Here is a 13,251-nt window from a genome sequence, read left to right as displayed (position 1 = left end):
TAAATTCCAGTTGCTTGTCCAAAATCAAAATACACAGTCAAGAATACAGACTCACCATCAGGGCCAAAGTTCGTATTTCCTAAAAATTATGAAGGAAGGGGTAAAACAGAAATAAAATTACAACTTGAAAGTTATTTTTATTTGTTTTCTTTTATCAATAATGGCATAAAAGAATCATGTATACTGAATAATATTCATTACTCTTATTATGGAAGAAGAACTAGGAAGGACCAAACTGACATGTTTAATTTTGTCCATACTTGATGCATCTACTTTAGACATTTACTGCACAGTTGACTAATTAGCATTGCAGTAAACATCTTGGTGTCTACACGTGCATCCCTGTTAGACTGGAGTAAACTAATGTAGTCTGCAGCAGGATAGTACTAGTAAATACAAATACTATCTTGCTGTGGAGTAAAAAACTCCATAGCAGTGCATATGTAGATGCTGGAGTGGCTGGCTGGGGCACAAGGGTGCATTTCTTCCTTGGTCCAACCATCTCCCAGAACTCCATCACTTAGGGTACTAGCCTGCAACTTTGCTGAAGAGCTCTCAGTTGCCCGAGAGCAAAATGAGCTAGAAAGAGCTCGGGTGTCTAAGAAAAGGTCCCTCAAAAAATAATGAACAGCTTACTCCAGAAGTCACTGAACATGGCTCCCAAGATACATGTAGCAGTTCCTCACCTGTAGAGCATCATTGATGTTACCATCATAATCCACCATTTCATCCTTTCCTGGTTCTCCTTTGGGACCCTATAAAATGAATCAGAACTCCAGTCAGGGCTCAACTAGCCAATACAGAGCGGAGTTGCCCAAGGATGTAGTTCCCCCATAATCTTCTCTGAGCTGAAATACAGATGTTCACCATGATGTGAAGGCAGGGGGGTGCTTAGGGAAGCAATTTCACTGCCATTATTTTTAAAATTTTAAGTTTAAATAATGATCAATAGATATACCTATGGGGATATTTTTGTGGCTATCTAACATCAGTATGTAGTACAAAGAGGATCAGCGTTGCTGCTACCTCAGTTGCTCTGCTGAATAACTAAGCTGTGGAACAGAATCCAGGAATTTGACCTGTGGCAGTTTTCACATTTGGACAGATGCTGGCCAAGCACCTGTACAGAGCATATACATTCAGCTGTTGATGCCCAAAACTAGGTAGTATACGTGAGACTTACAAGTAGGCTCCAGTTGCTTTCCCCCATTATGGCAATACAAACTAACTATAAACAAATTTAATTATGGTAAAGGGATTTTGGGAGACAAAAGAAACACAAAGTGCACTGTGGTGTAGCATAGATATACCAACTGCTTAAGTACCCATTAGGATGAGACATATTGTCATTTGCTCTTTCTAACATTTCTCATTTTTTTCATAAGGGAAGACCCAGATTAGCTGGGTAAGTGGCACCTACCCTTGGACCAACAGGTCCATGATCTCCAGGTGCACCGGGTTCTCCCTGTAACAAAAAGGGCACTGCATGTCAATGCACTTTATTTTAGAAACCTAAACTTCTGAGGCTCTTGGTGTCTGGAGTTTTCTGCTGTCTTTGTGAGGTGCCATAGGGCTAGTCTGTGTTCTAAAACTGAACCTGTAAAAGGGGTTGAGCATATTGTGTCTCCTCAGGTTCACATCCCACAGATGGAATTATAATTCCTTACTCTCTCCTTGGGAAACTACCCCTTTGCATCTATTAACAATTAGCCCATAAACAAAATGGCTCATTTTTGGAATGAGCAAAACATATAACTAGTTTCAGGTTAAATGCAACATCCTGACATGATCTCTTTTTAGTTTGCTGAAGAATAAGAACAAAATTTTGTTTCAAAAGTGACCCCAAATGACATGTTTTAATGATTTTTCTGGTTCAGCTGCCAAAACTGAAAAATTAATTATTCCCATGGCATTGGTCAGATTTAGATGTTGGGACACTTGACATAGAATGCTAAATGCACATTGAGTGAAGTGATTTTAACAGGAAGAAATGCTCTCATTTTTCAATGGCATGAATTTTCATGGGTTATATCTTTATTAGATCAACTGCATAGTTGGGATAGACAACAACAAGTTTTCAGATATCATGATTCCCTTTCTCATGTCTCATTTTTCAATGATATTGGTGAAAATAATAGCATGGTTTTCCTGTCCAACACATCACTACATATCAACCCCATTTGCAGTGCCTGAGATTCTTTTTTACAGCAAAACATTTTGCTAGACAAAACTGATACTTTCAGGTCAGAGAGCTGGATGTAAAGAAGCCATATGGTGTTTTTCCAATGACGAATAACACTAAATGACTGATCCTCCTACATGCTCCATTTCCTACTCTTAGACATTACATTCAAAGATGGAAAATAATTAGCACCTTGATTTATATCAAAATAATGTCCATGAAAATGTAGGGAGGACACCAAACCAGAATAATTCCCCTTATACTCTATTGCATATTCGGCCCTTTATATTATTTCTTTTCAATATACATTCCTCAATACAATTACATGTACACTCACACTATATGGATATGAAATGCTATATGCAAGTATCTTGCAGTTGATAATCTGGTAAACTGATAATCTTGTATGGTTTTCAAATGAGAATAGAAAACTCATGTTCCATGAGGGAACCATTATCCACAATCACACATGCTATATTAACATATTAGGCAGTAAATTAAGCTTCTTGTCATTTTGGATAAGACTCAATGCAGTAGGAAATATAGCTAATATTATAACTTTGGCATAGACAAAGCAACTCTTTCCACAGAGCAAGATATTTTTAACATTCTTTATACCTTAGAATGATGTTCACAGACTGTTCTGAGGAGTTGGTTAGCCCAGTGAGAACCCAGAAGACTTAAAATGATTTTGATCTTCCATGTCCTCTTGACCCTTTAATCCCAGTTCCTGATGCATTTTTTTTTGGCTAGGGACAGACATTCAAAAAGCCTAAGCCTGAGTTGATTCAATCCTTGCTGGTTAGTTTAACCTGGCTAGGCTAAACCAGTTTGTAACTACACAGACATCCCCTCTGGACTGAAAAAATGCAAGCATATGCCTGTGGTGGCTCAGGCTAGAAGCCGAGGAGTGCTAGAACAGTCCTCCCTTCCCTTACACAGTGCTGAGCTGAGGCAGGGCATAGCCAGTCCCCAGCAGGACGCTCTGATTAGGGAGCCCCCTTCTCCCCCTACCCCACAGCCCAGCAGGGAGTTCCCTACACAGTGTTTATCACCCCTAACTCAGTGTATATCAGATCTTTAAGAAAACAACAGCCTCTCTCCATTAGTTCAAGCTCTTCTTAAACAGCTTTTCCAAGAAAGGAATGGAGGGACATTACCAGCTACCTGTTGATTAGCTCCACAAAGCCCTAAGTCGACACAGTCCTGCCTGCCTTTGTCCTGTCTCCCACAGCACGAACCATAGCCAACATGTGGTATGCTAGCTAATGCTGAGAGGTGTCTGTGTAAGGCAGACGGAAGGGGGGATCCCTGCTTCAGCAGGGAGTGGTGAAGGGGAGTGGGGGAGCAGGAGGAAGCCAGCCAGACCCTGCAGTACCAGCATTCTCTGCTGGAGCTGCAGCCAGGGAGCAGAGAGGAGGGGCCAGCCCAGCTCTCTGGAGCAGAAAGCCTTGCCCAGCTAAGAGAGTGTGCCGGGAGTGTGCTGGGGGACTTCGATTTAAATTAAACCAGACATTTACATAAACCAGGACAGACATTACATAAACCAGTTTGACCCAAATCAGTTGAGTCAGATACTACATTCAATCAGATTTATCTCAAACCAGTTTCAGCAATTTTCAAACTGGCTTATGTGCACTGAACATTTGTTATGTTATAGGTTTAAACCAGTTTCTGATCACTTAAATGGGTTTATGTGTAATATCTGTCCCTAGCCTTTGAGATCAGCATTTCCTCTGTGCTGCAAGCCTTTTTTTCCACAGAGCTTTTTCTATCTGTCCCTTTCCACAGTCCCTTGGCTTCTCTGTCCTGGTGTGGGTGACCAAAATGTTGGGATGCTCCCCATTTGGTTAGCTTATGCAGTGGCAACTGCTAAAAGTGGGCTGGTGCACCAGCCAATCCCACTACCTGCCCCCCAGTGCCGCATGTCTTTCTGCTTCCTAGAAATAGTGTTGCATCCAAGACTTGGGCTCACAGGCCAGTTGGTTAATAATATTCTGTTTGCTTTGCACATGAGAGCTTTCAGAAAATGCAGTGTGTATAGGACAATGTATCTGTTTCTTTCCATGATTGGCTATAGCCATCAGTTATTTGATTAGGGGAAACAACTGCAAAACAATATTTTTCCCAATTGCTGCATTTTAACTGAGCTCCCTGTCTTGGAATCCTTCTCAAAAGTCCCATTTGTTCCCATTCCCTTCATACCTTTTCTCCCTGCAGTCCAGGCTGGCCAATGTCACCAGCTTCTCCCTTAAAAAAAAAAGTTGTGTGGGGGGGAGGAACAGATCAACATAAATGTGCAGAAAAGATCAATTTCAACAATGGTGAAATGATTAAGCCTGATAACAATTAAAATTGGTGGAATTCCACTAAGGTAGGTAGAATTCTACTATCTTAACATTCAGATTTTTTTTGGCAGTCTCAATATTTGGGGTAAGTTCCCATTTCTCCACTACTTCTAGATAAAGGTGTGACTCAGCATGAGTGAAAGTATCAGAATTCAGCCCATTAACACACCTCTTAACACATCCTGAATGGAACCAGTCTTAGGAAACTAAATGTTTTAACTGTCTTTTGCCATTAAGCAGGATTTCTGGGCTGCTAATTCTCTTGGAAGGAAAGTATGGATAAGATTTGGTTCTCTGAAGATCTCAGAGTCCTGGTACACAATGTTTACCCTGTCTCATCTGGCACATATGGCATCATAAACTGGTGGTGATTGTGGGGGATTGTTTACTTATAGCCCCCGTAGGGAAATAATTTAAACACAAGTAGGGTTTTTTCCCTAAAAAATCAGTTAATAAATTTTCTGGCCTTCAATGTTTAAAATAACAAACTAAAGAACCCTGTAGAGCCTGGCCAGTTTATGAAATCTTGGCCTAAATCCAGTTGGGTACAGATGAACACAAACTTCACACCCTCCTCAGCGTTCCATGCAAGGTACATATCCCATACAACAGAGAAATATAGAGTGTTTTGGGGGGCAATATACACACCTTTAGTCCTGGGGCCCCAGGTAATCCTGGGAGTCCAGGTTCTCCTTTACCTCCCCCGAGCACATTACCAGCATCTCCCTTCTCTCCCTGTTGGCAAGGAAAAATAGCCCACTGTCAATTAAATTTGTTCACCTCTTTATAACCTCACCTGCCTTGCCGGTTGTTTTCAGAAGGGGTGGGGGGGGTGAGGTGTGAGCAGTAACCCCAGTAGCTGGCTGCCTGATGATATCCTGGAATGCAGGTGTATTTCATTTTGTTATTTATTAATGAACATGAATGTTTAGAGTGAAAACTAACAAAGCAGCCAAAGATGCAGTTGCGAACGCATCTCCACCTAGGGCTGCAGCACTCCATTATTAGATCTGAGTACAAAGTTCAGCCAAAGCACTGCAGACAGTACTTTTTCAAAAATTCTCCACTTCAGGAAGTGATATATGTGACCCTTGGGGGAGTGGGGGGAATCTTTCTAGCATCACACAAAATCCAGCTATTCTGTTTAGCCAGTCACACTGGATAAACTCCCTGCCTGGCCCAATCTAGCTTCTTTCATCTCCTATTGCTTTTGACTTCCTACCTCTCCAGCAACACATTTGATGACTTTGCAGTCTGAATTCCTTTCTGCTTTTGCAGCCCACGGGGTGTACCAATGTACATTTGCTCACGGTGTTTCCTCATTGTGCCTGAATCCTTTTCTACAATGACCTTTACAGTAGGGCTGTGCGAAGCTTTGGTCCCTGATTCAATTCAGCGGCGATTCAGCCCAATTCAGTGGCTGAGTCTCTGAATCCAAATCAAATCAAAGGACTCTTTAATCTCTCTGAATTGAATCAGAACCCTCCAAATTGATTTGGAGAAATTCAGAAAGATTGGCGATTAGGTCATAGACACAGCTTTAAATGTTTTTTCTACATACCTCTAGGTAGCAGGTGGCTCATGAATGCTGCGATGCTGGGGCACATGGAGTGTCCCACAGAAGCACAGGGGACTCCCCAGCGTGCTCGGCAGCAGACCCAGAAGTGGACCAGAAGCACTTCTGGTCCACTTCTGGGTCCACTGGGGAGCGCACTGGGGGCGCCCCTCATGCCCCCTGGCTTGGCGACTGGTACCTCCTGGGACTGGGGAGGGCACCTGAGGTCCTCCTGTGGCTGATCGCCAAGCTGGGGGGTCATGGAGAGGCCCCCTGGCCCGCTCCCTGGCAGACCTGGAAGTGGCCTGGAAATACTTCTGGTCCACTTCCAGGTTCGCCACCGAGCACACAGGGGGGACCCCCATGCTCCTGTGGGACACTCCATCCTCCCCAGCATTGCAGTGTTCACGAGCTGCGCTGGTACCTTGAGGTATGTAGAAAAACATTTAAAGCTGTATCTATGTCTGACTTGCTGATTTTCCAAATCAGCATTGAATCTCCAGATTCGGATTCGGCCAAAATGAATAGGGGACGGTAATCCAAATCAACAAATCAAATCACTGTCCCCAATTCAGGCCGAATCCAAATCAAATAGAACCCGCTTCGCACACCTCTATTTTACAGTAGTATATTCAATCTATAGCCTCTTTGCTGAACTTCCATAAAGAAGAAAAATCACTGCCAGTTGTGGATGAATTTTTGGGGAAGGTGTGTGACATACTAAGATCTGTATTCGCCAGTTGATTTTACATACAGCATTCAATAAAAAATATTCAGTTACCAGTAGTCTGAGCTGGATTTTGAAAACAAAGCCCTAAAGATGAAAGAATGTATTTTCCTGTAAGTCCCCTAAATCGCTCTTCCTACCTACTGTATAGACCAGATTCATCATTGTTATAAAAACAGGTATGTCTCTGGTGCCTTTGATAGAGTTGACCCCATTAAGTTCGCATATATTTGATCCTCAATGTTTTATTTCTGGGTACATTACATTGTTTTGTCTTGTTTCTTTCTTTTTTTTAAAAATCAATAGAGTTATCATGCTAGGTACTGAGTTATTTTTAAAACATGAATAATCATTTAAATAATGCTGTTAATATAAGTTGTACAGTATTTTGCTGTTGCTTGAACTGGCCTTGAAAAATGCTAGCTTGCATCTACTGAAAAAGGAGGTATTTTAAGGTAGGGTGAGGAACATGCATCTTGTCCCCAAAGAATTTATCCTTCTTTCCTCAGGGGAACCATCCATTGAATCACGTTTTTATTGTCTGAAGAGCCTGCTTCTCTCATGTAGCTAGTGTAGAGAAAACATGGTAACTATATGCTAGTGTTTTTGTGTATGTGCATTTACATGCATGTATGCAAGTGTGGGTGTGCGTGAATGCAGTCTACAGTCTTATTTATATTATAAAGCTCTGCCCTCATAGCCAGTGTTGCTCTCCCACCAGAAGAAGGGCTTCTGCCTGCAAAGCTTGTTTTTTCAGGGGAGCTGATGTAGCTCTTGCAGCAGACAATCTGCTTTTGTTGATAGACCTGTGTACACATCAGGAGGCACAGATACCAAAGTACTGCACTAGTAAGTAGCAACAACCCAGTAGCATAGGCAAACCCTACAGCTGGTCTGTACATGGGTGCAAGCTGCCTGATGCTATACTGGGGGAAAACAAACTGGGATGAAAAGTGACAGAAAAGGTCAGAGATTGTGACAAACCTTTAGTCCGAGGAGCCCAGGCAGGCCAGGATCACCAGCTTTTCCTTTCTCTCCCTGTTGATGAAAAGCAGATCCAGTTAGGGGCTGGCTCTTAAGAGTTTTCTCCCTTGCAGCACCAGCCCAAAGTGGTGGGCAGATGTTATCTGTTACAATGCTGGAATATTGCTAAAACTCCCTTTTTTCTCTGTGGGATTTTCTTCTAAGAGGCAATCAAACTTTTCAAAGTTGGAACATGCCACTTTGCCAAGACTTCAGAATCTGCTTATTATGTTAACATTTTCTCCTGTCAGTGCTATCCTTTCCCCTTATGCCTTATGATCTTAGAGTTCTAGATTTTTGCATTTCTTTCTTTGTTTTTTCCCCCCTATTTTTGCATGTCTTTTTGCCTCAGACCAACACGGCTACCAAATACATCCATTATGATCTTAGTGGCATTGTCAGTTCCTTCCTATAGATTCTTAGCAATAAAAGGCTGCTGCACCCAACCATGTAAAGAGCCATTCCAAACCTTACGATTACACTTTAATGGAGTATTTTCCTCCTGACTTATATTGTTTGTTTGATAAAACCTTAGTTTTCCTCCAGCTACAATCGTTTTGTATGGTGTGAATCCAAAGAAGCCTGTTGGATTTATATGCATCAGAACATGAAACTGTTGGGGGAGGTGGGGAGGTGCTGGTATAGGATAATTATAAACGGCAACTATTTACATATGACTTGTCCCTAGTTTAAGCCTCATCATTATGCAGGCATTAATTATTTTAATAACAGTATAGTTTTTGCAAAGTCCTAAAGACCAACATTTACAAACTCACTTACATGGATTGCTCTAGGTGTTGCTAATTGTTTGTCACTTGTAGTTATGCTCATTCTACAGTGCACTCTCATTCAGCACATTAATATTTGAAAATTAGCAGCAGACAAAAAATCCTAATGGATCAAGCAAAAGTGACACTTCACATCCCCTTTTCCATTGCTTTAAATGAGCTATGATAATTTCCAGCATTGCAGATTGGCCCTGGGAGGTGTCAATTCTTGAAGTCATCTTTGAGGTGATCTTGCACCTCATCAGGAATCTCAGTGCTCTGACTGTGCAAGAACTGTAAAACAAAGTTCTACAGGTTACCCAAATACAAAGACTTTTTCAGCATCAGGTTCCATGTAAAACTTCATACGCTTGTGACTGGATAGCATTGTGCAGCACAGCTTGATAATGTGATACCACCAGAGATTGCCTGAGGGGTGCAGCCTGAAATAACTTTCCACATCAGTTCTTAAAGATGTTCCTGCTCCTGCTGCCACCACAACTGTTCACAATACAACTACAGTACAGGACCCAACCTGAATGACATCTTTAAGCACACTTAAACTCACTTGGCAGTAAAGACATCTTGGAGATGCTGCATTCTATTTGTTCGGGCTGTAGTAAACTGATAACACCAAATCTTTCCCTATCTAAAAATCAGCACATCATCTCCAAAGCAATCAAATTCTATACTGCTCAGTGCTAATGAAATGAGGTGGAAACAGGAGTACGGAAAGCTAAAAGGACAGAAGAGGACCAGATAGGTCATTCATGACAGGACAACTAGCAAGCAAAAAATTCAGTAGGAATAGCAACTGGAGCTGCTGGAGAAATATCAGTTTGGATGCATAATAGGCACATGCATGCCACCCAGTGCTCACTTTGGCAAAGCAACCTTATTTTATTCACTGTAATATTTGTTGTGTGCCTTAGAGGTTTGTTCCACAACAAACTCAGTGCCTGACAAATTCTAGATAAATTCTTGTTCTAATCTGTTCATAGTGTACACGCTGTAAAGTTAAGCCCAAATTCAAGGTATTTTGAACGGCTTCCCCAGAGGTTCTGTTGCAAAGAGAGCTAGCATGTTTAGTTAGCATGTTAGCAAAGATAGTTAGCATGTTTTTTCTTACTCTTCAGTCTTTGCTGTTGCAAGTACACTTACAAATATTTTATCCTTACAGAGAACAGGTTTAATACGGTAACATTTGTTGTTAGAGATATTTTCTTACCTGTAATTCTTAGTTCTTCAAAGTTAGTAACTTTTATAAGTTAATATAAGCAAAGAGTGAGATGCATAAGGCAGTTACTTGCCTGTATTTCTTAACAGTGCATAGATATGCAGCACCATTTTGAAAGCAGGTTAATTTACTTTTTAAAGCAGGTTAACTTAGAAATGTGCTCTATATAACTTTATAAATCAGGAGTTGACACCTATGGCCTAGCCCACAAAACTGTGGCTTCAGCAGTGAGGGTCTCTGCCTGCTCTGTGACAGTTGAGCAGTGGGGGTTTCTGTGGAAGACATGGGCTGACTGCCTACAATGTGCCTCAGTCAGGCGGTTAGAGGACTCAACCCATGCTACGCTACAGCTGAACAGCAGGGAGAAACAGTGGAGACAGCCAAGTCCTAGAAGCTGGGTCATTCTGACCCACTGCTGGAAAATGTTGCCAACTCCTGCTCTTAAGTAATCAGAATCAAGAGTCTGTGACTCCACTGCAACAACAACAGCATCCAGAAAACAAGAATTCTAGATAAAGAATGCCTTTTTCCTTGCATGCCATATTCTGTACCTGTGCATTTTGATGTACGTTCATTTCAACAGAGGTCAAGGACAGATATCTAACATGCATGGTACTTGCATGAATACTCTGAGAAAAGGCATGCATGCTATTGCTTATGACAATTAATGAAAAGATATTTGTTCTAGACATTTCTGAATCCCCCACCCCCGACAACCTTTTTATAAGACATTTTAACCGTCAAAATGCCCAATAGCCATTCTTCCCCTCATAATGTACTCATTGTTATCATGAACTAATGATTTTCTTCCTGGGGAAGACAATAGGCTGGCTTGCATTTCCCAAGTTTAGAATATTGGTCATTTCTAGAATGTCTGAATCTGTTCAGATTGATCCACTAGTTGAATGGATGTATATACATTAGCGCACGTGGAGCGGAGTTTGCTGCGATGCTGAAGAGCTGGTAGTAGAAGTCAATAATTGAAAAGAAGTAAGTAGTGATTAGAAATGTCTTACTCCATTCTGAGTCCAGGCCTTTGCATGGGCTGTATTCAGCATATTTTCTTTCCAATATACTTTAAAGATCAAGATTAGTGCCAATGGGCAGCTGTCATAGGGGGGGCCCTGGCAGAAAGGTACATGTAAAGGCCACATTTCAACTACTCAGCATAAATATTATTTAAGACGTGTTGATTCCAGTGGTGTTCAGATTACTGGCACCTCAGGTCAGTTATTACTTCTGGAATTAAAATTTCTCAGGAGAAAGCTAAAACCAAGTACTTAATTCCTTAAAAAAATTAATTTGCTCCCACTTCTTGTTCTGTCTCTTGCAAGCAGTAACATACAAAGCACACTCCACCCATGTGCTGAGAGCATCAACAATGGGATAAGAGTATTCCATTTCAAGCACAGAAATGCAATGCAAAACAGTTTCTCTTCAGTCAGTGCGAAAGAGGAGGAACGGCCCAGTATAGCAGTGCTAAGAAACCAAGCCCAAACACACAATGTCCTACCCTCTGCCCCCTTTTCCCTGGCAAACCTGGGGGGCCCATCCTCCCTGGAACTCCAGGTTCTCCCTTGTTGATTAAAAAAAAAAAAATCATCTGTTATATGGCTGGTTATCTCTGCAAAGCACAACAAATACAACACACCTGGTTTAAGATCAAACAAGACTTTGCTGCCCTTTGTTCCTGTGAACATACATGGGTATTTTTGCAATATTTTTTGCTGCATCGTTTTACATGATACTGATATAACTGGACATAAAACCTAGGACCAATTTACCCAACGACTGTGAAAAAGACTGCATCCTTATTAGCCCATTCTGCAAAATGGGCATGTGCCTAGTGGAGGTACAAGTACAAGTGGGGAGGAGTGGTCTGGGAGACTGAGAGATAACCTACTCTTCAGTAAAACTGTGTTGCTATACGTCCTGTAGGACAGACAGGAAAAGAAATAGAGTAGCCAAATAATATACCTATAGGCAAAGCATGAAGGAATAGGAAAGGGAAAGAACCAAAGAGAGACTATTTGCAATATGGAAGTCTCTATAAAATGTGCATCTCCCTCTGTTAGGAAGAAAAGTTATTCAGCAGGTGTATCTACATGAGATGCTAACTGTGCAGTAGCTTAATAACACTGTGCAGTAGTGTGCTGGGCAAAAACTGTGCTAATACACAACTGTGCAGTAGTTTTAGGTTACTGCACAGTAAGCATCTCTAAACCTGTGCGCCCGTGCTAGAGCGCAGTAGCACATGTTACTGTGCACAGATTTAGTACTTGGTTAACCAAGTACTAAACTTAATGCACAGTAACTGTGGAGCGTTAATGAATGTGTAGATATCCCCAGTTTGTCTCAAGCTCAGGTACCATATTGATTTTGGGCCAAGTCTACAAACGATGTAGTAAATACAGATTTGGAACAGCTATGGCTTTCAAGAGATACCTTTTCTCCTGGAGTCCCTGGCTCTCCCTGCATAAGGAAAAGATGGAAAAATAAATAGTGAGAAACAAGAAAAAACAGGGGGTGGACCCCCATCTAGAGTTACTAAAAAGAAAAAGTGAGTATTTGCAGAGAAGCCCTCATGCCAATGCCTTGGTGCAGTATGATTTCAATTTGAATTTAGATTTTTGTAAACCAGGACATACAGACAATTTGGGAAATGTTAAAGGCTTGTTAATGGAGACATATTTAATTTTATTTGTTTTTGCATGAGGCTCTTGTTTTTGTCCTTATTTTGAAGGCATGGTGTATAGCCCTAGGCTGAAAGCACCACTGATAAAATGCAGGTGTATGGACAACTAGTGCCTCCTGAGTCAGGGGGGGCATGTGCCCCCACAGTGGCCAGTCAGAAACTGGGGGAGGGGGAGTTTCCCCCCACAGCCAATCGTGCTGACCCAGAAGCGCAAGCAGCGCTCCCAGAAGTGCCAGCAGCACTTCTCCTGGTGCCCCCACTCTCCATCTGGCACTTGCACGGGGAGGCACTGGCGCTCCCACCTGCCCCCCCTGCCTATTGCCTAAGCGGGGAGTGCTGGCTGTCAGGGGGTGCACCAGTGCTCTCAGGGGGTGCACATGCACCCCCATGCACCCCCTACATGTCGCCACTGTGCAGGTGTACAACCAATTTGAGTCGTTTTTCAAGAGACAACTTCCAAGACCTGCCTGTTTAAAAGCCATGTAACAAGGGATCCTAGCAAGAAGTCTGGGATTGCCTGGTTAGATCTCTCACAATTTCAGGAAGATGCTAATGCTGACATTTTTTTCCTGAGCTGCTTCCTTCACAGCTATGCTGGCCTTAGCATTTCTGCTGCTACTATTATTGCTAACCATTTGTATACAGTAACACCCAATTACAAGTGGCTCCTTCTTGTGTAGAATGCTTTACAAGTGTGGGATCTTGGTGGTGGCAAAG

At 42.0% G+C, this 13,251-nt stretch overlaps 1 protein-coding gene across 1 annotated transcript in view; it reads right to left on the bottom strand.

Moving 5' to 3' along the window:
- Nucleotides 1-13,251, bottom strand: part of COL13A1 (collagen type XIII alpha 1 chain) — a 116,929-nt gene that overhangs the window by 38,670 nt on the left and 65,008 nt on the right. The window contains exons 21-28 of the mRNA XM_059729893.1: nt 12,285-12,311; nt 11,353-11,415; nt 7,797-7,850; nt 5,179-5,265; nt 4,388-4,432; nt 1,421-1,465; nt 687-755; nt 56-79 (exon numbers count right to left, since the gene is read on the bottom strand). Coding sequence (XP_059585876.1) covers nt 56-79; nt 687-755; nt 1,421-1,465; nt 4,388-4,432; nt 5,179-5,265; nt 7,797-7,850; nt 11,353-11,415; nt 12,285-12,311 — 414 coding nt within the window. The remainder of the gene's footprint in view (nt 1-55; nt 80-686; nt 756-1,420; nt 1,466-4,387; nt 4,433-5,178; nt 5,266-7,796; nt 7,851-11,352; nt 11,416-12,284; nt 12,312-13,251) is intronic.

The sequence above is a fragment of the Alligator mississippiensis genome, chromosome 6, assembly GCF_030867095.1.
Source record: "Alligator mississippiensis isolate rAllMis1 chromosome 6, rAllMis1, whole genome shotgun sequence".
Lineage (NCBI taxonomy): Eukaryota > Metazoa > Chordata > Crocodylia > Alligatoridae > Alligator > Alligator mississippiensis.
Note: the sequence above shows the minus strand (reverse complement) of the source record. Positions and strands in the feature narration are given on the sequence as shown.